A 26,102-nucleotide genomic window follows, 5' to 3' on the forward strand; every position below is an offset into this window, starting at 1 on the left:
GGAGGCAGCATGCCCCCAAAGAACTCATTCTCCCCACCCCCATCACAACTTTGTAATTATCCTTCATAACAACCAATTTATTGCTAAAATTGTGATCATACTGGTCTCTTTCAGTTCTTCTCTTCCTGGTATCCTCTTCTGATAAATAAAACATCTCTAAACACCTCCAGGAGGCCACCAGAAGATGACAAATTAGTCGCTTTCCTCATGAGCTGCAAAAGCTTTGTGAATAGAGAAGATTTTGAAAGAAGATAGACTTTTTGCATGCACATCTATTTTGGATGGAAGAACAGTATAGTTCAGAGATTTGGATGTAGACTCAGAAGACTCGAGCTTCCTTTCTCTTGGCTTGAATTTCCTCATTATAAAATAAGGCAATTCCCTTCCACCTCCAAACTATGATCTTATCCTATATATTACCCAGCTCAGGGAATTAGTAACATTGAGGCTCAAGAGTATTCAGAGGCAGAAAATGGGGCCACTGTGATAAGCCTTTCTCTTTAAAAAACAAAATTCATTCCTTTCCATCCCAAAGCTTCCTTCTTTACTGTGTCCAAGAATACAGAGGATTATGTTAAGTGCCTGAATGGCAGCTGAAGACAAGGGAATTCTAACCCACATAAAAGTTCTGCTTTAAGCCCTAAAATGAACAAGGGCATGCAGGTGTGTGAGCTCTGTTGTCTCTACATGTTCTAATATTAGTGAAGGGTAGGATGTCTCACATTCCCCTCTTTGCCCCAGTCAAAGTTAGGTACAAGAATACTCTTTTTTCCCTCCATCTTTAGTTCTAGACACTCTGATGCAAGCAACACCAATTACCAATGACTAAAAAAGGGCCTAGCAATTTACTGTCCCAGTGCTCCCAGTCTTTGGGACTTCCCAGCCATTACATCCTTTTCTTGGACCTTCTTAGCTTCCCCACTGAAATGTAATCAAAGACGGGATAAAATAAAAATGAATCCTCAACTATATCATCAAAAACATGATACTTTGCACTTAAGTACTTAATAAATATTTTTTCATTTATTGACTCATTCCTCTAGCCTCAGAAATACAGCAAGCTGCTTAAAGAATCCACCCTTTTCACCTTGTTTTTTCTTTCTGATAAACTCTTGAAAGTGGAGATGAGATAAATATGTAACATGGATGTCAAATACCAGAAAGCAGTATAAAAGGAAAGATAATAGGATTTGGTTTCAGGAGTTGATTGTTTCATTTTCTTTCTGGGTGACCGTAACCAATTCACAAATTCCTTGGGACTTCGTTCCCCTCGAGTATAAAAATGAAAGGGTCAGAGTAGATGGGGATATAAAGAAAAGCCAGAAGCAAGTCTTTATTCCCAAAAAGCTTAGTCTAAAAGAGAAGACCATGTAAATTAGTATATTAAAAATACAGAGTAGACAGTGAGTAATATCAGAGGTCACCAGCAGTTGGAGAGATGCTTGCAAACAAAGACTTCCAGCAGAAAGTGAGATTTGAGCTGAATCTTGAAGGAAACCAGGACACTAGAAAAAAGGACACTAAGTAGGAGGTGAGAGAGCAGGTCATTCCAGTCATAGGGGATAGCCAGCCCCAGGCACAAAGATTAGGCCAGGTGTGAGGAACATTTAGGAGGTCAACAAAAAGGAAGAAAGTAAAAGTGTAAGAAGAATGGAAAAGCAGGAAGGAACCAAGTTGTGAGGACTTAAGGTGCTGGGACAGAGAAGGTTTTTATTTAATTCCAGAGGAGAGTAGTAATTGTAGCATGATCACTCTTGAGTTTTAGGAGGTCACTTTGATAGAGAGTAGAAGAAGTAGAGAGACTGATGTCAAGGGAAGCAGTCAGTTGGCTACTGTCATACTCTGGATAAGAAATAAGGTCATGAACTACAGGAGTGGTTGTGAAGGGTGAGAAGGGTACACAGAAATATTGTGAGGCAACAAGGAGTGATTGCTGACACAGAGCTGGTAAATCTGGGTGAATGAGAAGATGGACAATAGTACCCTCTGCAGAAAATAGGTGTGTCAGAAGAGAGGAAGGTGTGGGGAGAAAAGAAAAATAATGAGTTCTGTTTTGGATGTTTGAATTTGACTCAACCTGTTCAAAATGTCCATTAGACAACTAATGATGCAGGATTGTAGAGAGGATTTTTCTCACAACCAAACAAAAGAGGTAATACAGGTACTTCTTAAGTCTATTTATTAGGAGAATCCACTAATAAGTTCAATTAATAGGTAGAGGGACTCAACCAAGATCACACAGTTAGTATCAGAAGTGACAGTAACTGGGAAATGTTGGAATAAAATAAGAATATGCTACTACAACAAAAATGTTAATTTGTGATTTCCTAAGTCAATGCACCTCCATAAGGACTCAGTTGTATTGATTTTGATATCACTGATTTAAATCCCTCTAAGACTATGAATGAGGAAAGAAGTTAATTTGCTTAAGGTCAATTGCTCATTGGTAAGACAGACTGAGGTGAAACTAGAACTCAGATTACAGGATCACAGACCAGGGCTTGCAATTATCTGAAGAGACCATCTTAAGGAGCAGCTAGGTGGTGCAGTGGATAAAGCACCAGCCCTGAAGTCAGGAGGACCCGAGTTAAAATCTGGTCTCAGACACTTAACACTTCCTAGCTGTGTGACCCTGGGCAAGTCACTTAACCCCAATTGCCTCCCAATAAATCCTCCAAAAAACCCAAAGAGAAAGACTATCTTGAATACTCCTTCCTTCTATAAGTGGCCTTTCTTGATACAAGAGTGCCCTAATTACCTTGTAATACCTTGTATAATTAAATACTAATTTGTATTCATTTATATTTATTCTCATTCTCTCTTTCTTATATCACAGACACATCATCACCCTTTTAGAAAGTAAGATCCTTGAGAATAGTTTTACCCTCAAATTAAGTCTGCCTTGAGGATTGGTTCATTCTTAGTATTTTATATCTATATAAGTCTTTAATAAATGCTTTCTAAATGATTGTTTATAGATAAGGAAACTGAGGAGTAGGGAAGTGAAAGGATTTATTCAAGATGATAGTGTCAGAGATAAGATTTCTTCATTCTCTAGTCTGACTATATCCTCCAACAACCCAACCAACTTTCTGCCTAGCCATCCCCATTCCCAAGCTCCCCCCATTGATAACTATTACTCCCAAGTGGACTAGTGTTTCAGGAAGGACTTAGTCATGGATGTCTATTTTCTACTTTCCCCTCTTCTATAATTATAAACCCTTATGGTTTCATTCACTATTCCTGTATCTTTCTGAACCAAAATTCTCTTCTCTGTGTATTGTCTTCACATTTAAGAAGTAAGCTTTTGTATTTCTATCTCCAAAACTGAGAACAGTGGTTGTAAACAGGTAAAAAGACCTCAAGTATTTCTTCATCCCCAGGTTCTGACTCAGGAACCGGGCTGCTTTCCACTTTATCAGACTCCTTCTTAGACATTCTTGCTGAATGAAAAGTTGGATCTTTCTAGCTTTGAACTTAAACACTAAGCTCTCCTCATTCCCTCTTTCACTAATTTTTTTCTTACTTCCAAGGAGCTCAGAGAAGTTATTAGGTTGAAATCATGTCAACATTTTGGAAAAGTACCATGGGAAATGTTCTTGCTGTCACTATCACTTGACAGAAGGCCTCGATACAATAAACAAGTTCAATAAAATTCAACACTTATCTGCTGAGTAGCTCTGTGGCATCCTCATTAGAATCACTGGTTCACAGTCTAATAATATGATTAATGTCTTTGCTTGAAGATTTACCAAGGAGCCCTGAATAATTAAGAATCAGCTTCATTCCCCAGCCTAATCCACATAAGAACTTCTACACAGACACCACTCGCTGACTGAGGGTCCCTATTAGACTGTGCACTTCTTGAGCTTGTCTCTTTTTGCACTTACCACAGTACCTGGAATATTTGTTATTACTCTTCATGACCCATAGCACAGCAATACTGGCATGGGGTTTTCTTGGCAAATATATTGGAATGGTTTGCCATTCCCTTTTCTAAAAGCTTAAGGTAAACCGAAATTAATCACAGTTAGTAAGCATCTGAAGCTGGATTTGAACTCATCTTCCTGACTCCAGGACCAGCACTCTATTCACTGAGGTATCCTGCTACCTCTGCCTGGCACATAGTAGGTGCTTGGTAATGTTTACTGATTGATGGAGAGGTCCAAGAGAACCACAAAGCTCTAAGTGAAAGGTTGGTGCCTATGAGATCACAACAGTGCCTAAAATGTTGATGTCCACTGTTCTACTCCATCAATTCTCCTTTCCTAGAAGTGGAAGATTGGCTCTATTACTGAAGGTCAATCAAGTTAGAGAGCAACACTAATAATTCATTTTTCTTTCTTACCTTGGACAAACATTTCAAAGAATGAAAAGCATTCTCTCCCAAATCCCTTTACATTTCATATAAGAGTTTAAAGATAGTTTATGAAATACTTTTCCTGACATGACCTTCACAATCCCAATGATTGAGCAAGAGTATCACGTATACCAACAGATAAGAAAATCAAGGCACAAAGGTGCTGTGATTTGTCTAATGGTCAAATTCAATTCAATTCTACCATGCCAAGCTCTGTGCTTTATGCTAGGATTTCAAGACAAACAAACAAACAAAAACAAAAAGTTCTGATCTTTATGGAATTTACTGGACAGACTAAGTAACATTAATGCCTAGGAAACCTAATTTTCTGACTCCTAGTTTAATAAGGTCGCTCTTATCTCCACAGACTCCAAACAGTCAAGAGATTCTAGCCACACTCTTCCCCCTCCCCCCGCAAGAAAACACAGAGTTCTTTGCACTTTGGAATTAAATTGGGACACAGTGAATGATCAATCACATACTGCAACTGCAGCATTCCTGGTTTCTCCAATAATTCTGCTGGAGCTGTAAGAATTGCTAAAGTTATATATCAAAACTATTAAACCGAAGCCTACTCTCACACTAAAAATTACCTCTCATCTCCATTCTTCAACCTTCATTCTGAATACTTTCTCCAAAAAAAGACAAGGTGTACAGAACACTGGGATGAGGAAAACCTGTGTCCCCAATGCCTAACTGTAACCACAGGCAAGTCCCCTACCCTCTTGATCACTCAATAAATATTTTTCAATTGCCCACCCACGTACCACACACTGTGCTAAACTCTGGGGATCTGCAAAAAGTAGTCTTTTCCCTCAAGCTCATAATCTCCTTTATAGTGATAAATTCTGTAGTTCCTCCAACCACACAGCTATTGTGAGACTTCAGATAAAGTAGGTTAAAGTGCTTTGAGAAGGTAAAGGCCTGTGTATAAAATGTAAGCCTCTATTATAAAAAAGTACTAAGCTTCCCAAGCAGCCCCGTGTTTTTTGTCACATTTGACATTTGCACAAGAGTAGCAAGAAATGAAGAAAGGGCATGTGCAACAATGACCAACAAAATGTGGAAACTTCAGATTAAAGGTAAGAAAAACTGACTTGTCATCATCAGAACAGCTTGTGGTACACTGTGTACCTACTCCCCCATCTAGGCTTGCATCACTTAGCACAACATTTCTATTAAAAAAAAAAGGGGGATGGGGGGAGGAGAAGACTCATTCTTAGTAAAGAATTACCTCTGCCAAGGCACCATTTCCCCATTACAAAGTACATTTTAAAAAAATTTCAACACCAAATAAAGCATTTCTATATACAAAGAACAGAAAAGGAGGAATACATATGAAATTACAAATCTTTATTATGTAGTTTTTCTTTTTGAAATAAATTCAATTGCCCTTTCAAAACTGTCCTTTGGGCTTCTTTCTGGCATTCCTACCAGTCTCTTCCCAACATTAAAAAAAAAAAAAAATTAAAAGATGTCTTGATGACCCCTCTTTTCTTTTTCTACCCTAACTCTATGTCTGCCAGTTCCCTTAAAAAATGAAAAAGAAAAAACGATTAAGACAATTTTGAAAAAGCATTACCAGAAGTGTAAAGAGCAGTGAGCTAGAAGTCAGCCTTGGGTTTGATTTTTCATCACTACTTGCTATCTATTTGGAAAGGACAAGTCACTTCCCCTCTTATGTTTATTTCTCCATCGGTGAAAAGAAGATAAGAACACAGCATTGAAAAGATTAAAAAAATTACCAAATATTCAATTAAACACACATTTAAAAATCACCTATCATGTGCCATATATGAGGGATATAACACCTCCCCCCCAAAAAAATAATGCTTGCCCTCAAGGGGCTTTTTTAATAATGTAAAAATTAAAAAGTGCTTTATGAACTAGTGTCACAGAATCCATAAGATTACGGACATCATAAGACCCTTATTATTATTGTAAGATCGGTGACATCTTGGAGTGATATCTTGACTTGCTCAAGAAAAATGTCATTGTATTTAAGTGAAGTAGACTAGCACAAAGTCATGAGTTTCACCTTTCTCAGCCAGTCATCCAGGACAAAATAGATCACCCTGGGAGTACTTAAGTGTCTAACCACTGGAACAGAGTGTTCCCATTCCATCAGTGAAAGTCTTCTTCTTGGAGTTCTCACCCCCTAATTCACTGTGGGTTTGGGGCCTGTCAGTAACTTAGTGTGCTACAACAGTTTACTGGGGGGCCACCACACATGCTAGGACAGCTTCTTGGAGCCACAGGTGAGAGCTGAATGCCAGGATGAGTAACCCTGAAAACGGCTCAGCAAGCTCTCACACCAGAGATGAGAGACCTCTTCAAACATCCTTATCTCTCTAATTCAATACTATAGACACTGAATCACTTCCTCTCAATTCCATCCATTCAGAGTCCCTCTCCTCTTCTAGCTTTAATGATAAAAGGAGCTCATCTTAAATCTATTCTCATATGACCAATGACATTTGAGAAACTGCTAATAAGGCTGAGGGTCATCTCTGGCCACAGACTGAGGCTGTGTGAAAGTCCAGAGCTATGACCTCAAGCCTCCTCAGGACTGTGTTCTAACCAATAGTAAATGGCCCCATAGGAAACAAGCAACAAGTCCTCTGTTTACTCTTTTTCAGGAAGTGTCTCTCTATTTCCTTGCAAAAGAAACCTAATGTTTGGAACTTGGAAGCCAAGTTATGCTTGTTAGTCCTAGCAGGAATATTAAATTCTTTTCCTCTGGATGTTCTCCCAGAAGCAGAAATTAAGCATATTTCCAGTCCCTGGGGAACTGTCCCTAAAAACTGCTTTAGTGAAAAGAGTTTTGAATTTGGAGTCTGGGAACTTGTCCTAATCCCCAATTCTGCCTAAATATAGGACTTTGGGTATGTCGTGTAGTTCCTCGGACTGTTGCCTCACCCATAAAATGAGGCTATTCACACTACCTATTTCACAAGGTTGTTGTAAGGGAAAGCATTTTGTAAGCTATAAAGAAAAAAATCACTACAGAAAGGTGAGTTATTTTTTTTCCAGTAATCTCATTATGACCAAAAAAAAAAGCACAGTAAAAATGAATGCTGGACTAGAAATGGAGACATGGATTTGAATTCTGCCTCCTAATAGTAACTAATTTGCTTAACCAGTTTCCCCATCTGCAAAATGTGAATAAAATCTATAGTATTTAATCTCATAGAATTGTCGAGAGGATCAAAACAAGTGGTTTCCAAACCTTTAAACATTATATATAAATGTTAGGTATAATTGTAACAATTCTGATGTCAAGTTTGTATCTAAAACTTTATAGAGAGAAGCCCTCAAGGGGCTGATTTTTTTATAATGTAAAAATTCAAAAGTGCTTTGTGAACTAGTATCATAGAATTCCTTCTATATTATTCTAAAATTAAAATTTTTGTTTCATTATTAAACACTGACAAATATTAACTTCAATAATCAAGAAACAGGAATATTTCAATATAACAAAGAACAGAAAATAGAAAAAACAGTGACCATCTATGACAGTTTTGTTTTTACCTTCTACATTTTCGTAAAACAGATTATACTCTACTATCAGGCACCTTTATATTGATTCCAGTAATTACATGTATATGTCTTCTCTTCATTTAGATCAGAGGGGTTCTTTGTCTTTTCACATTCTTGGCAGTGGACAGGGCCACCCAGGCCTCTATATAATCTGAATTAGGTCCACGAATTTTATGTGTATGTATGTATGTGTGTATATATATATATATATATTCCCTATGTTTTTTATTTTATGAATTAAAAATCCTTATGCTGAGAAAGTCTGGGTCCATAAGGCTTTACTTGAAGGGCAAAGAAATCCTTGACATAAAACCCTGAATTAAAAGGGTAAAGACCACTAGAGGCCCAGGTCTTTTGCTGCTTCTTTGTGACCTTGGAAGCCCTTAGTACAGTTTTATATTCATAGGAAGTTAAAAGTTTGTTAATTTGTACATCCTTCAAAATCCCCATTTAAACAGACATGGAAAATGAGGCATCGAGAGGCTGGGTGCAGAGGACAAAGTGATAAAATCTAATGTGTCACATTATATCCCAGACATACTGACTCAGAAGCATAAGAAATAAAGGCATTCTGGGAACCACAGTGGGGCAATGGAAACATCACTGGATAACAGGTTACATTTTTAAGGCATCTTCTATGTGCCAGGCCCTGTGCTAAAGGCGATACAATTATCATCTCATTTGATCATCATAACTACCCTGGGAGGTAGGTGCTATCATGATCACCATTTTACAGATGAGGAAACTCAGGCAAATAAAGTTAAGTGACTTGCCCAGGTGCATGCAACTTGGAAACAAAGGCTGGATATGAACCCTGGTTTTCCTGACTCTAAGCGTAGGGATTATCCATTTGCCCAGAAATAGGAAAAAACACAAGCAGCAATATGGGTGCAGTAGAATAGACATCTGTGGATTAGGTTCTCTGGGAAGAAGACGTAGAACGAGTTAATGGACCATGGAGAAGGTGAGACAAAGAAGCAGCAAGGGAGTGAAATGCAATGTGGAGAAACAAACCTGGAAATTGCCTCTTGCTATACTGTGAGTCTGTGGATATGTAAGCCAAGCAGAAAAGGAGCTCATTTTTTAGTAAGGGCTTTTACCCTATCTGGGAAGTTCTACCCTCTAGTTAATTCTGGAGAGTCTGAGGTTCCTGGAGAGTTGGGGCTCAGAGGAAAAAGAGATGGTTTTACTTTCAATGGGCCCACATGCTTTCTTTTTTTGGAGGAGAGGCTCAATCCCAAAGTAAGTGGAGAATGATTAGGGAAGGGAGACATTCTAACTATTCAGGAATGAGTAATGTGAATCGGTTGTAGTTTTTTTCTCTTACATAAAGTCATCTTTATTCAGTGTATTGTTAACCTGAGTGTTTGCATGGGAATTTACGGCCTCTGCTTTGTGTTGGAGACCTACATCTTGGCCAAATTCTGATTTTCAAAACAAATCCTGCTTGGGGAGCCCAAGTTGAAGAATTATTACTGAGAAGCCCTCAGGATTGAACTCATTTCATATAAACCTACAGAGCTTCCATTTTGGAGCTAGGGTTATAATTTTATCAAGTCTCACATTATGCTTGACAAGTCAAGTTTGTATGGTATTATCCCAAGTCAAATGTTTTTTAGAACATCCATAAATAGTATATATTGAAAGAAAAAATAATTATACTAAGTCTTGTGTTTTTCTCTAAGTTTTAGCCTTATTTCCAACAAAGTGTGAGAATATACACATAATTTCTTGCCTCTTAATTCTCGTACCAGCTCTCTCCTTGTCCCCCCAACTCCCAATCTCCCCAAACCCACTGGGTACATAATAGATGTTCAAGAAGTATTTATTGAAATGACCTAAATTCAGATTATATAGAGGCTGGGTGGCCCTGTCTACTGCCAAGAATGTGAAAAATTTGTAGTATAGAGAACCCTTCCTGTGAGCTACCCATCTGCATGGACATCAGCTCTGAAGGACAGCTTACATTTGTCTTTGAAGGATTCAGCTACAAAATAAACTATATAATTACTCAAGGGAGCTAAGCAAAAGAGGCTCTGACCTTTGCTTGTGTGGAAAGGCATAAGTATAGTTAAGAGGTGAATATAGAACTTCAAACCACTCATCCAGCCTTCTCTTACAAACAGACCATTGAATCTGGTTCTGTCTCACTGTAACAGAGGGGGGGGAAAACACCTAGTTAAATGGTTTAGAAATGTCTTTTTTTTCCTTACTCTTTCTATGTGAGAACAGCATGCTCACCCATATAAAAGCTTACATTATTCAGGACCCCATAATTTATAATGCAGAGCAACTAGATGGCACAGTGAATAGTCTGGAATTGGAAAAGTCATCTTCCTAAATTCAAATCTGGCCTCAAAAACTTACTAATAGGGTGACTTTGGGCATCCCACTTAATCCTGTTTGCCTCAGTATTCTCTTCTACAAAATAAGCTGGAGAAGGAAATAATAAATTATTTTAGTATCTTTCCTAAGAAAACTCCACTTGGGCTCAGAGAATGAGATACTACTGGTAACAAATAAATAAATTCACAAAGTTATCAAAGGAAATTGCAAACCTTAAGGTGCTAAATAAATGCTGGCTCTTACTTATCACAAAAACATATTTTTTAAGAGACTGGGTTTTTCTCTCTCCAAGGAGAAGTACAGGGAGCTACTCATCAATCTCACTACTGCTCTGCATGGGAGCTCTGACCCATTCCCTTCAAGTCTTGTTCTCACAGCACTCCCATCCCCCACCCACTTTTGACCTCAGATGTAGGAAGGATAAGCTTGGTTATCTCAGGCTCAGAACTCCTGAAATCAAGTGATTCTCCAGCCTCAGCCATCCCAGTAGCTTTGTTACACTAAACCTCCTTGGAGTTTTGACCAGGTGCCAGATAATCTTGGTCTTTTCATATACAGAAGTCAGGAAAATATCTACTTGTTTCTTGGTAACTAACTGAACAATAGCAGAGAGGTCATTACAGGTTGAGTGTTTGCTTTTGAAATTAGATTGTTTGCAAAATTCTCAATACCTGGGCTATAATGCTTTAGGAATAACTATTCTACAGAATGTTATTTGGCATTATCACATAAACTGACAAGACTGTTGAAAGTACTAAAGAAAAAATACTCACTTTCTACTTCCAGGTTCTTGCAGAGAAAATCTGGCTACTCAGATTTTCACTGGGCTAAAAATTTATCTTGGTTGAGGGTGGGATCTTAAGAAGGGATAGATGGCAATGAACAATATACATATAGAAAACTAGTTCAGGGACTTTTTGGATGGATCATCTAATCCAAGTCTGGGCCAGGAAGAATAGCTCTAGGTAAAATCAAGTTGGTGAACAGGAAAAGATTAAAAAAAAAATTAAAACAAAACCTTTAGAATAGGAGTCTAGGAACCCAAGTTCTGATCCTGGTTCTGCTGCTACCTTGCTGTGTGACCTCAATTTTTTTCTATTTCCCCAAAGCAAAACTAAGGTTTATGACACATGATGCTTTGCTAACTAATTCCAGATTGATTCAAAGAGCAGTAGAAGCCAAAGCATAGGTAAATACAAATTCAGACCAGTAAAGCCTCTTTCTACCAACCAAGGGAAGAACAAGGATATTCTCAATTAACTATCCTTCACCTGAAGTACAGAATCCTCAGATTGGGTAGAAAGAGCTTTATCAGTTCTATCTCATAAAACTACCTTAGCACTTCAGGCAAAAGAAGAGTCTCATTATGGAACTGAACTCACTGGGGCAGAAGCTCCCAAGAGGCAGAGCCTTGTTTTTGGAATGTTATCACCTAACAGGTTTACAGAAGCCTAGGATAGAGCAATGTCCAGCAGCATGAAGACAGAACTCTGAATAGGATTTTATACAAGAGCAATAGAAGATTATCTGAAAACCTTGCCAAATTGAAGGTCTCTTGTGAGGCTAAGATTTCTTGAATCACTAGGTGAAGAATCCTTAAGTATTCTTTCCAGAAAGCTGGTCATTTCCTAAATGGAGGACTAGACAAAACTCAAGTCTATCCACCATCCTGTTCATTAGCTACTAAAAAGTTTAGTGAAAACAATCAAAGCCACCAAATCAGAATTTTTTTAAAATTTATTTTCTCAAGTATGTGTCTCTACTCTTCTAGTTACTTGTTTAATATCCTTAAATTGTACTTCGGTCCTGCCCAGTACATCTGCTCCTCCTCCAATAGTAATTTTTAAAAATTACACCCACCTGCTGAGAGCAATATCTGATAAGGGGAAAACCACTTCCTTCTGGCAGCCTAGCAGATATTCATTGAGTCCTGTGTGACAAATTGCAAGCTTTTATTCCCAGGTTACTCAAGGCTAACCTGTCATCCACTGTCAAGCCTTGTGGCTGAAGTCCTTTCTTTAGAGACCACCTGCTGCTAAAGGTCTAAGCAAGACAAAATGGGCATTAAGCATTCCTGGGAAGTTTCTTTCCAACCTTTTCCTCAGAGACTAGCCAATCAATCTAGAGAGGACAGATATAGCAGTTCAACTAATCCTAACCTACTACAGGCCAAAATGACCTTATCGTCCTTTGAACTCAAAGAATTTTCAACTGCTACTTTAAGTGTTTAAACTGTTTCTGTTAAGTGGAACTGAAATGCTAACTGTTCCTACTAGCTATGTATATAACTAAATTGCAAACTCACAAAAAGGCATGGATAATTTCAATCCCAGTCATCCAATCCCAACCCTCTAAATTTTATGTATGTAAAAACTTAAGCTCAGAGGGATTGTGACTTGTTCAAGGTCACAAAAAGGCATTGAAGAGCAGAACCAGAGTTCAAGTTCAGATTTCCTGACTGCAAATGAGACAATCTTCTCACCACACTGTTTCAAACATTCATGAAACATCTAGTTTTCTTACTTATAGAATGAGGGGATAGGCTGGATGACCTCTGATGAATCTGAACTCTAGATTCTATGAAGTGTACAGGTAAGTCACAATAGATATGTGTTTGCCCTTAAGAAGATTATAAGTCTAATTGGGAGATGACTATCAGATATTGATACAGGTACAAGATGGACAAAAATGAAGGAAGATGAAAGTTGGGCAAAGTACTGAGAAACTTGAAGGAGGAGGATTCATTCTGGGAGAAGATGGATCCTGAATAAATTGACTTTAGGAAAGAGGGTTGAGGGCTAATGCAAACATGGTGGTCAGGGTGCACAAGTAAAGCCATGGGGACAGGAAATGGTGGCAAGATGAGGGATGAGAAAGCAGTCCAATTTATTAGGAATAGAAAGAAGTAAAAGCTGGATGGATAGTCTTTTTGTGTCATGGACCTTCCTGGTAATCTGGTAACGTTCCATTCTCAGAATGTTTTTAAACACACAGGAAGACAAAGGAAACAAATTATACTGAAATACAATTATCAAAACATTTTTAAAATGGGCTATATAAAGTCCATTTAACTAACAAAAATTTCTGGGAAAACTAGAAAATAGTACAAAAGAAATTAGATTTTGACCAATATCTTACAATAAGAAAAACTCCATGGATCTATGACCTAAGTAAGAACATATCATAAGCAAATTAGAGGAACAAGGAAGAAATTATCTTTTAGATTTATGAATAGGGTAAGAGTTTATGACCAAACAAAGAATAGAGGATTAGAGAAGATGAAATGGACAAGTCTGATAACATAAAATATAAAAGGTTTTGTACAAATACAACTGAGAAGGGAACTTAAAATATATGCATTAGGTTTCTTTCCATAGAAGTCCTAGTTCTAAGATAAAAAGAAACTAATTCAAATTTCTAACAATAAGACTCACTGTCTAATTGATAAATAATCAAAGGATATGAACAGGCAGTTCTCAAAGAAAGAAGCCCAAGCTATTCATACTCTTATTTAAAAAAATGCTCCAAATTATTAATAATTAGAGAAATGCAAACCAAAGCAACTCTGGGGGATTCTACATTATACCAGTTTCAGATTGCTCAAAGCTGATTTAAAAAGTCAATGACAAATTTACTTTGGGCACAATGATGCCCTGCTACACAACTGTGAACTGGACCAAACATTTCAGAAAACAATTTGGACTATGTCCCAAAAGTTAGTAAACTCTGCTTGTCCTTTAACTTATTAGTATTTCTAGTAGGCAGTATCGCTAGAAAGATCAAGGAAACAAGAAAAGATAGAATGATGTACAAAAATTTTGTAAGAGTTCTTTTAATGGTGGCAAAGAACTGGAGGTACCCATGAATTGGGGAATGACTAAACAATATTAATATAATAGAATACTATTCTGCTATAAGAAAAATGACTGCTTTTGAGAGAATTGGGAAAACCTATAGAAACTGATGCTAAGTGAAATAAATAGAATCAGGAAAACAATTTAAATTATAACATCAATATTATAAAAACTAACAATTCAGAAAGATTTACAACTCATGAATACCATGATCTACCATTATTTCAGAGGACTGATGAATTACACTATCCACCTCAATCAATCAACATTTATTAAACATCTAGTATGTGTCAGCAGAGACTAATGTGCAAAATGAGAAACATCCTTTTGGATTTGGCCAATGTGGAATTTGTTTTGTTTAAGTATCCTTATATGACAGAAGGGTTCTTTCTTTTGCAGTGGGTGGAGGGTGGTTAAAAAAAAAAAGCTTGATAATTGGGGGGAGGGGAGATATTGCTTTAAAAAATTAATCCTTTGGAAAAAAAGTTCATAGACTCAAGCCAAGAAACCTTGCAAGAGATCAAGAACTTAAATTTTAACCAAGAGACAAAAGTCAACCACCCAAAGGTTTTGAATTCATTATTCATCAAACACTTTAAAATATGTAAAGTGCTTTCTCCCCAAGAACCCAATGAGACAGACAATCCATATATTATGCCCATTTTACAAGTGGAAAAACTGAGATTAACTGAGATTCCTCAGGAGTTTACATAACAGTCTGAACTAGTATTTTTAACACAGGTTTTCTAATTGAAACAGTACTCTACCAATTATACCAATTCAGTCCAACAAGTATTTATCAAGCAGTTACTACATGCTAAGTGATAGAGATAAAAAGCTAAAACAAGAAAATAGTTCCTTCCCTTGAGAAGCATACTTACATTCTACTTGGAGGCATGTAACATTATATAATGTTTCTAAAGCCTTCAGTAATATAGTAGGTGCTATATAAATGCTAGTTGTTATTATATGCAAGTCAATTTAAGAAGAACCCTCACTTCCAGAGGAATCAGAACATAGTAGACATTATATAATTGCTAGCAATTACTATTACTATTATTGCTATTACCAAGTTAATTTGAGAAGGGGAAGAACTCCTATTCCCACGAGGTATAAGAACATAGGCACTATATACATGCTAGTTATTGTTAGTATTATTATGTGCAAGTTAATTTGAGAAGGGGAAAAATCTTCATTCTCAGGGGGAATCGGGGAAAATTTCATGTCTTTACGAGGTAGCACCTGAGTTGAGCCTATTAGAAAGTTAAAGGTTTTAAAAAACCAAAAAATTGAGGAGGGAGTGCTCTGTAGAGATAGAGGGCTGTCTGGAATCAAAGATGGAATATAGTTAGAATCATAAAGCAAGTTCAGATGATACAGTGATTGAGGAAAAGCATGTGCAGTAAGTCTGGAAAGGTCAGAAGCCACATTGTGAAGGGCTTCAAATGCCAGGCTGAGAAGTTGTTACAGTCACTTTGACTTTAACAATTGTTTTGAAAATTTTAATTGGGGAACATTTTGAGCATAACATTAAATATTTGAGCTTAGTAACAAGAAATTTCTTCTGCAAGAAATAGAGGAAACAGAAAACTGCAATCTTTCTGATGTCCAAGGTAATATGCCATGTTTATCTTTTAATTTCTGATGGAGCAATTGCTTTGAGAGGAGGAGGGCTGGTGTCTCACCCTCACCGTGCCCATATCTTAAGAGATTTTGCCAGTCTGAACTGGGGGAAATATCTATCACTGTAATCTTTATTAGTTCATATAGGTTTTTCTATATTTTTCTGAATTCCTCTTAGTTATCATTTCATTTCTTAAGATATAATAATTATCATTCATAAACCACAATTTATTCAGCCATTACATAGTATTCATTTTGCTTCCAGCATTTTGACTGACACAAAGAATGCTATAAATATATATTTTTAGTAGATGGGATCTTTCATTTTGTCATACCTAATATACACATTAACAGTGAGCTCAAAAAGAAATGAAAAATTTAGTCCCTTTTCTTATACAATAAATTGTTTTCCAGAATGGTCTAACCAGTTTACAATTCAATCAAATATGCAAATATGTTATTTTCCCATAGCTCCTCCAAAATTAACTTTTGTTACCTGTTTAGCAGTTCGGAAGGAGTTTGAACATGTTAACAGCCTTTCATATATTTACTGATTGCATCAGTTTCTCTTTTTGAGAATTGTTGTCTCACAGATCATTAGAGACTGACCGTGTGGGTTTTAATGTATTTTAAATGTATATTTCACTGTAATAAAGGAAGTGACAGAGACCTGTACTTTTCTATGAAGAGTATTATGACAGCTGTAGAGAGGGGAGAAGACCAGAAGTTAGAGGCTAAATAGGGTTCTACTGCATTAGTCCAAATGAGAAGGACTGGAATGAAGATGGGGGCAAATGCCCCATAGCCAACAGCATATAGAGGAAAAAACACAAATGTGAGAGATGCTGTTCAGGTAGAATTTACAGGCTCTGCCAAATGACTAGATATGGAGGTAGTAAGAGAGAGTAAAGTTCTAGGATAACTCCAAGGTTTCAAATGGGGGAAGAGGGAGGGGACTAGAAAGGTTGGGATGCCTCTAGCAGAAATAGGAAAGCTTGGGGGAGGGATAGGTTTAAGGCAAAGGAATAAACATTTATAGGCAGTGGGTACAGTGCTAAGCACTTTGCAAATATTACCTTATTTGACAAGGGGGCTAGAATGAACTATTTTGGACGTCCCTGAGCTTGAGGAGCCTGAAAGAATACAGATGATATCTAGTAGATTATGAGCAATGCTCAGGAGAGAGGGGAAGGTTGGATAGAAAACCTTGGTAGTAATCTGTAGAGAGATGATCTCTGTATCCATGAAAGATGTAAAGATTTTTTTAAAGAATTTTTTTTCTTTCTCTTTGCAGAAGTGAGGGAGCTTAAAATGAAGTACTAATTATAAAATTAGGCTTTAAAAAGCCTATAAAAATATGTTGGGTTAGTTTTACAAATCTTTTTTCTTTCTTTTCTTTTATTCTTTCTTATAAGGGATGGCTATCTGGGAGAGAAGGATACAATAATATCAGTGGGTGATATAAAAGCCAATTCTATCAATAAAATTCTTGAGGAGGACAAGGCCTTGGAGGTCTTCCATAGTTGAATGGTAGAATATATATATATATATATATATATATATATATATGATGATTCAGTCAAGGACACTGACAATCAGAGAGAGAGGCAGTAGTATAAAAGGTGGGAGAGAAGAGAGTATCTACAGGGGTCCTCAAACTTTTTAAACAGGGGGCCAGTTCACTGTCCCTCAGATTGTTGGAGGGCCGGACCATAGTAAAAACAAAAACTTTGTTTTGTGGGCCTTTAAATACAGAAACTTCATAGCCCTGGGTGAGGGGGATAAACGTCCTCAGCTGCTGCATCTGGCCCGCAGCCGTAGTTTGAGGACCCCTGATCTAGAAGAAGAGGAGTGACTAAGTGTAAAAAGTACAGTGAGGTCCAGAAGGATGAGGACTGAGAACAGGACGTTAGATTTATCAAATAGTTTATTGCTAATATTGGAGAAATAGAGATGTTTCAGAAAGCGAAAAAATAGAGGCACTGAGTACAGATAAATTTTTCTGGGAATTTGCCCAGGAAGGGATAAGAGATACAGGCTGACAGACTGAAATGTGACAGCATTAAGGGGAGTTAAGGAGGGGGAGCTAGTAAATAAGGAGAAATTGAAGATGAAAGAGACTGGATGATCAAAGACTGGGGCTTGGGAAGAAGGCAGAAAATGAGCCACTTTGTACTTACTGAATTTGGAGAGTCTAGAGGACACCCAAGAGGAGGTATTCACTGACATCAGAAGAGAACATTAGGAAAATGACTCAGACAGTGGTAGGAAGGGGAAAAGCAAGAAGATCAGTTAGGAGGTATAAGATCATCTAAGTAAGGTGACAGAAGGGAGTAAAGGATAGTGGCTGCAGTAGAAATGGAGAGGAGGGACTGGATAAAAATGTGAGAGGCAGGAACATTAACTTGGCAAGTGATGGGACATGTGGGATGAAGGACTGGGAAGAGTCAAAGCTGACTCAAGGTTAAACTGAACAACCCTTGACCTTGCAGATAATTCTCATTCTAATTCTCCCCCGTATATAGCAACACTGCATAATCAACTGTTAACTGTGAGAAAGTGCCTACAGACTTGAATTCCCAAGTTTTCTAGGCACCGTTCAACATAATTTCTCATCTATACTCAGTGGAATGGGACAAGGAACAGCTTCCCCATCCCAAAAGCTGGAATGAGCTGGAAGAAGCTCTGGGGTCCCAGTTTTCCCAAGTGCAGAGCTCAGATGTCAGCCTCTGGAGCCTGTTCCTAATCACAGTCAAGTTAATGAGGCCAGAGAGGGATCCAGCAGGAGGAATTTGAGTGTTAGAGCATGTGACCACTAGGCCAAGGTGAAGCACCGCCCTACTGGTCTGAACAGGAAGGAGGGTCAAGGAATCTGAAAAAGGTTTCCCAGAATGGAAGGGAACAAAGAATGTTTCTGATCACAGTGGCCAGTCAACTCCCCACTACTCAAGTAGAGAGGCTCTAGAGAAGTTAGTTAAGACCTTGGTTCCACTGAGGCCAAAGTCATGGAACTAATCCCTATATGGGTCACTCAACTTCACTAAGTTCCAGGTAGAGGAGTTCTAGTGCAGCTGTTTACGAAGATATAATCACCTTGTTTGAAGGAAAGCCTTATTCAAATTCTCCCCCTCCCTCGAATCCAACTGAAACTTCAGTTTTCAAAAGGGTAAGAGCCAATGTGTCTGTATCCCTGATACTGCAAAATGTGCTATCTGTGGCTGGAATTATAGCGATACTACTTAAAACAGTGATTTAGATAGTACTTCCTCATTCGATGGCAAACTCTTTGGAGTCAGGAACTGTGTCACTTAGTCTTTATATCCCTAGTACTTAGCACACATGAAACTCAGCAGAGTGCTTGCACTTAATAAATGCTGACTGTCGTTTTGTCAATTTTTGAGTTCGGTTTTCCTATCTATAAAACTAAGTGCAGTATTAAATGGCCTCTAAGATCCTTCCAACTATAACATTCCATAGAATATGACTTTTCTAAGAACAATGAGAGTTGGATGATCTCTGAAAACCCAAGACTGGTAAAGATTTAAAAGTATAAACTCTTCAAAAGAAAAGTGGGACATTTCCTGATTCCTGGATTATCCTCATTTTCCCAGTCAAGGTTCAACAAACCAATTCTTCCTTTGCCTTTTGGTATCCCATGTGGGGAAAAGAGAGAGTTGGATTAGGAAAATTCTAAACTTCTTTTTACCTCTAAATCTATGATCCACCTAAGGCTGGGGGAATTATGGGAACTACATCTCTGATTTCATTATATGGGGTAACTGGTGGATAATTAAATTATCTTTATCAATGCAAGTGGGTACTTTCTCTGACAACCATAGTATATTATTGCCTGAGGCACTGAGAGGTCAAGTAAGTCAGTTTAATGGCAAAAGTGGAACTTAGACCCAGGTGTCTAACTATTATTCCACAAAATCCTTCTTCCTTATTTTAGTATTTTAACATCTGTTAAAAAAAAAAAAGATGTGAGGGAAAGCAATCACTGGCAATAAAGAAACCTACGGATGTACTAATAATAGTGAGGCAAAGTTTACACAACTACTGTCACCTGAAATGCCAGGATGAGCTGTTCGTTCATTTTTAACTCACAAAAGAAAGTTCTATTTTCCCTCTAAAGAGAGTTAAACTATTGACACTAACTGGGTGTTGAAAACACAACTAAGGTTACCAAAAAAAAAAAAAAAAATTCCAAGACTTTCCAATACACAGAATTTAGACAAACATTTTAACTGGTTTAAATAAAAATATTCTTCAAGTATAAGTAAATACTTCGTAGTGCCTATTCCTTTTCTCATGTCAAATAAAGACAATTTGTTTTTATCAGGCCATAGGAAGTCAAAGGTAAAGTTGGATAAGGAGACTACAAGCTCCATTTCCTGAGGAGTGGAGCATTGGTCTATGTCACTAATGGGGAAAAAAATCCGTTTTTCCTCACTAATTACTTAAACGCTAGCATTAAAAATCCCTCATCAATTTTAAATAGGGGTACCAGAACAGACAGGTGCTTCTGGGATATCTGTTCCATTTTAGTTTTCCAATGCCCATATGGAGATGGGGGTGGAGAAGAGAGGAGTGAATAAAGGATGGTATGGAGATCATATTTCATCTTGCAGAATGTTTGGTTACCTTTCCCCACCTGCTTCCCCCTTCTGCCACTAGCCTCGGCCACAGGGCTTTGTGTCTCTCTTAGTAACAGCCTAGCTTTCTTTCCCCCAAGGCGTCTAAAGCAGTCAATTTAATTGGCTTGTGGGTTGGGTAGTCAGCCCCTGGATGCAGACTCACATCCCACGGCGATTAGTTGTTTTTAAGGAGGGCTTTTTTGTTCGGTTTCCTTCCCTCCCCTCACCTCCCCCCACCCGCCCTGCTTTCGAAGTTTCCCAATTCGTAAACATCAAGAGTTATCAATACGCACAAAGGTCTGGCTAGGATTTCACAAGACAGTCATTTCTGCTTCATTTGAGATCTTGGACAATAAACGAGCAAGACACGAATAAATGAAAAGTCGGAGTTCAGAGTTCTAATCGGCAGAACTGAACTCAGACTACCATGGGAGGGCGAAAGGGAGAGCCAACAATCCAGTCACCCTTCAAAGAGCAGCTCAACCAGCAAAGGAGAGAGAGAGAGAGTAACAAGAAACTGACCTTTTCTCTGAGCGTACAGTGAATATCCAATGCCAGGTGTCCTTCCCACCATCGCTCATCCATCCTCGCTTCTCTCCGTTGGAATTTGGGGTGGCCGGGGATCTCAACGCGCACCTGGGCAGAGAAAGACAACTTTAACTGAGGCTGTGGAGCGCCCCACTTCGCCCGTCCCGAGGTCCCGCCTCCACCCTCAGCCCCATTACCTTCTGCAGCCTAGGATAGAGGAGCAGTGCACTCGAGGGTCTACGGACTGGACCTCGAGCCCCAGCAAGCCTGGGGATCTCTCCCCACCCCCGCCTCCATTTTGCTACCTGCAACGCCCCCTCCCCTTTGGCTCTCTTTCCCAGAGCACAGGACTTTTTTTTTTTGCAAGTTGTAAAGTAGAGAGTAAAGAAAACTTGCCCGACTCCGTTAGCTCAGCGCCTGGCTGATGCTCCGGGCAGCTGCTCTCCCCGCCCCCTCGGGCAGCCTTTGTCCTACTCCCACATCCTGCCCCCGGAGCTGAGGCGAAACTCACGCATCCCTCTCTCCGCTGCAAACGCAGGGGCTGCAGCTTCGGAGAGGGCAACCTCTCCGCCTCTCCACTCCCGGAGCCCAGCTCTTGACCTGGCGCCGCCTGCCCCACGGCCGGCTCTGCTCCGCGGCCGCGCAGGGCTGGCTCCAATGCCAGCCAGTGGCCGCTGCAAGCCCGAGCCCGCTTTCGGCCGCGGTGCCCCAGCGCACACGGGTCCCGCGGCAGCTGACTCCCAGCCCCGGCAGCGGTCGCCGGGGACCTCCCTCCCTACCTCCCTCCCTCACTGGGGGGAGTTGGGGGCCGCCCCTCACGCATGCGCTGCCCCTCCGGATCCCAAGGGGTTGATGGGGATTGTAGTCTTTCTTCCATACTTCCTCAGGCGTTTTCCTTCCCTTCTCGGCTCCGCCCCGTACGGCTGCGCTCCAAGCTTTCTCTAATCTTCCCACGCCGCCGCTTTTGGGTTTGGGGGTCGCAAATCTTAGACACTGCTCGGCTTTCTCTTTTCCTTCAAGCTCTAAGCTACCGCTCTAACCTCCGACTGTCAGGCCTCTGCCCCCCTCCAAGTTTGCATCCCACCCTGAGCATGGGGAGAATTGGCATAAACTTGCTAACTAACCTTTGCTAGGAAACGTCTCGTTGACACCTGCGGCTTTTGGAAACCATCCTTCCAGGGATTGTCTGAAATCCTTTCCTGCAATCCTTAGAGCTGGAGCTGATGACTTCTGACACGCAAAGTAATTTCTGGATCAAATGAAGCTTCTTATTTGGTCACGACGTGGGATTTCATCCGCGGGCAATTGTCATCTTAAGAGAGCCGCCTGGAGAAACTGAAGCTTTTCCAAAGTCGCGCTAGTAAATAGTCGAGGTAGAATTCACACCCAGATCTTACAAACTCCACCCACGTCAGTCCCCTTCCCGCCCCTCAATACAAAATACTATCCAATGACAAGCCTAGTCTCCGCAGAATGGCTTAACGCAATCCATAGATTAGAATAATTAATCAAGGAATCGTGATAACGCGCTAAACATACCACGTGACCGCACATGTTAAATGACGTTAGCGGATTTAAATACTTTGAGATGAGAGAAAAGAAATCTGCAAACTCGATGAAAAGGATCCTAGGCAGACCTCCGCTCTCAAGTCCCCATTCCTTTCAGATCCATTCTCACCCCTACCCAAAAGGTGATGGGAGCGCTATCTAAGGCTCTGCCCGCATGCGAGTTAGGCTAGTTTTGCCATGAAAAGGCCTCAAAGTTTAGTTGGCTCAGGAAAAATTGACATGGTTTCCAGGTCTCTTTCAATTCGGTTCAATTCAAAGCAAGCATTTATTAAGTGCTCTAATATGTGCCAAGTAATATGCTAAGCGATAGAGATACAAAAAGGGCACAAAGGACATTTCAAGGCACTTCTAATGGGGGAGAAGATGTGGAAACAAATGTATACAAAGCAAACGTATATAAAGTATAAACAAAATAATTAACAGAGAAATGGCACTAGAATTAAGAAGGGTTAAGTAAATCTTGTGTAGAATGTGGAATTTTAATTGGACATAAAAGAAGTCAGAGAGGATTGTAGTCAGATCGTAAGAGACAGAGCTTTCCATGTATAGGAGAGAGCAAATATAAAAAATAAGAAACTTGAATACCAAAAAATCCCAACCATCCATGAGCAACTCAACTAAATCCAAGAGTAGGTATTCTGGATGAAGATCTGAGTTGAGAATCCTTACCCTAAGTAAATCTTTTGTTAACTATTAAATATTCAAGAATTTTGTTCCAAGAAGTATCAATTTAGAAATGAGGTATCAAATACATCATTTTGCTTTACCCTTCCATTCCAATGCACTTTTGGAAAGCCTACATATATATTTTTGCTGAGGCAATTGGGGTTAAGAGGTCAGATTTGAAGTCAGGTCCCCTGACTAAAGAGCCCTGTCCTCTATCCACTGTCTTTTAGCTGCCTCTCAATGAATTGTTAAGAAATTTCATAATACACATATAAAAGCTTCTTATTATAAAATTTCATCTCCCAATTACATCCCTTTGCAATTAGGGAAAACTGTTCAGTCTTTTTCCCCAGTCATGCCCACCTCTTCACTGTCTCATTTGGAATTTTCTTAGCAAAGATATGGAGTGGTTTGCCATTTTATTCTAAAGCTCATTTTACAGATGAGGAAACTGAGGCAAACAGGATTAAGTGGTTACCTAGGGTCACACAGCTAATAAGTTTCTGAGGCCAGATTTGAATTCTGGAAGATAAATATCTTCCAGACTCCATTGGAGGCCTGGCACTCTCAGCACAGCACAACCTAATTGCCCTTTTCAATCAAGGAAATTCCCTTTAATTTCCCATCCTAAGATCTCACTGTCCAGGCCACCCTCACCAGCACTAGATGGCTGATACACACTGGACTAGGGGAAGAATTTTCATGCTTCTTCACCACCATTACTCAGCCTGCTTCTCCCTGAAGGTTAACTACATCTGGATATATCACCCTACCAGATCATAGTGACTTTTTTCTCCAGGACCTGAGTGCATTCTATCTATCTATCTATCTATCTATCTATCTATCTATCTATCTATCTATCTATCTATCTATCCATCTATCTATCTATCTTCTTCCTTTTTCAAAGAATCCAGCACCTGACTCAGTCTTCTCTTCATTGATTCTTTTATATTTGGAAATCTCAATTTATATGTTAAATATCATTGAGTTCTTGACAAATTAGTGTTGTTTTATCAGCTGGGCTCTCATTGCTGCATTGTAAATTTTTTTTTGGTTACTCTTGCCTGATTATCCCATTCCCCTCAAATCTCTTCTGCTTTTCTTAAGCCATCCCTTTGGTAAGTTGCTTCATACTTCACTTAAAAAAATAATTGAGGCCATCTGTTACAATCTTTCTTTTCTCTTCAACTCTGTTCAACATCACCTCAATCTAATTCTTTCCAGATTTTTTTTTCTTCCTATTTTGAAAAGGTGTTCCTTCTTGCAAATCCCTGCCTTTCTACTCATACTCTAATATTATGCCAGGCACTGTGCTAAATCTGTCACAATTATCTAATTTTACCCTCACAACAGCCCTGGGAGGTAAGTTCTATTATTATCCCCATTTTGCAAATGAAGAATTTTAAGTAAACAGAGGTTAAGTGATTTGGTCAATGTCACACAACTAAGTGTCCGTGGCCAACTTCATTCCAAGCTCAGTACAATTTCCACCAAACTTAGCTGCTCTAGTACTAGGACATGAATGATTATGTGGGAGTGGGGAGTGGTGGCTCAGATAGTATATTTAGGGTGGTTTATCAAGTTACAAGGTTTCTCCTCCCTATCCTCAAAATATTTAAATCTGCTAAAGCCACATGTGGCTTTGTGTATACTTAATAAGTGATTCTATGATTTAATTACTCCAGGCAACAATTGAGTTGTCACCTTGTAGAGTGGAGACTTGTTATAGGATAGGGTAGGAAAGGGGCAGGGAGGAAATTGAGAGGGTGGAGAGGAGAAATGGCTTGTGACTTCAAGAGCTAAATACAAATTTTTCTTTTATCCCAGTTAGCTGAACCACCTTAGATGAGTCACTTAGCCAACTACTAATAGATAGTATAATTGATTTGATAGCTGGGATCAGAACTAAAGATTTAAAAAAAAGCAGGAGTACTGACTGCACAGGTGGCAGAATCAGTTGGGAAATATAATCTGAATCCAGCCAGATATAAATAGCTAGTTGAGCTTACAGCTAAGACCTGATTAGTGGGGGTGTGAGGCAGATAGGTGATATAATGCATGAAGCAAGCGCACCTGAATCAGGGAGAGTTCAAATCTGGCCTCAAATATTTATTAGTTGTATGACTCTATGCAACGTCACTGTGCCTCAGTTTTGCCTCACTGTTTGCCTCAATTTCCTTATCTATAAACTGTAAAACTGTAAACTTATCTGTAAACTAGGAGGAAATGATCCAGTATCTTTGTCAAGAAAACCCTAAATGGGATTGTGAAGTCAGACATGACTGAACTATGAATTGAAAACTATTGAACTACGAATTGTTCCAGGTTTCTTATTCACACTGAGGGGGGCCTACATGTATTCATACAGCTAGGCTTATATCCTGGAGCTCCAAAACTAAGATGGATTTACTTCTTTTTTTTTTTTTTAAATTTTTTATTTAATAATTACATTATATTGACACTCGTTTCTGTTCCGATTTTTTTTTCCCCTCCCTCCCTCCACCCCCTCCCCTAGATGGCAAGCAGTCCTTTATATGTTGGATATGTTGCAGTATATCCTAGATACAATATATGTTTGCAGAACCAAACAGTTCTCTTGTTGCGTAGGGAGAATTGGATTCAGAAGGTATAAATAATCTGGGAAGAAAAACAAAAATGCAGATAGTTTACATTCGTTTCCCAGTGTTCTTTCTTTGGGTGTAGCTGCTTTTGTCCGTCATTTATCAATTGAAACTCAGGTCTCTTTGTCAAAGAAATCCACTTCCATCAAAATATGTCCTCATACAATATCGTTGTTGAAGTGTATAATGATCTCCTGGTTCTGCTCATTTCACTTAGCATCAGTTCATGTAAGTCTCGCCAGTCCTCTCTGTATTCAGATGGATTTACTTCTTCAGGGATTGGGGTCATTTTTCTGGAGATCTTACACTTCTAGTACTAGTAGATGAGGCTGTTTAATGCAGAGCTAAACCATTGATG

General features: G+C 39.0%; 1 protein-coding gene across 2 annotated transcripts in view; it reads right to left on the reverse strand.

The window, feature by feature from the left end:
- Nucleotides 1-22,650, reverse strand: part of CCNJL (cyclin J like) — a 49,639-nt gene extending 26,989 nt beyond the window's left edge. Inside the window, exons 1-2 of one of the 2 annotated variants that reach the window (XM_051978830.1) lie at nt 21,400-22,650; nt 20,883-20,996 (exon numbers count right to left, since the gene is read on the reverse strand). In XM_051978830.1, coding sequence (XP_051834790.1) covers nt 20,883-20,945 — 63 coding nt within the window. In that variant the 5' untranslated portion in view covers nt 20,946-20,996; nt 21,400-22,650. Of the gene's footprint in view, nt 1-20,882 lie in introns of both variants that reach the window. The other variant, XM_051978829.1, reaches the window with a different exon arrangement.
- Between the last annotated feature and the right edge of the window lie 3,452 nt (nt 22,651-26,102).

Source organism: Antechinus flavipes, chromosome 2 (genome assembly GCF_016432865.1).
Source record: "Antechinus flavipes isolate AdamAnt ecotype Samford, QLD, Australia chromosome 2, AdamAnt_v2, whole genome shotgun sequence".
Lineage (NCBI taxonomy): Eukaryota > Metazoa > Chordata > Mammalia > Dasyuromorphia > Dasyuridae > Antechinus > Antechinus flavipes.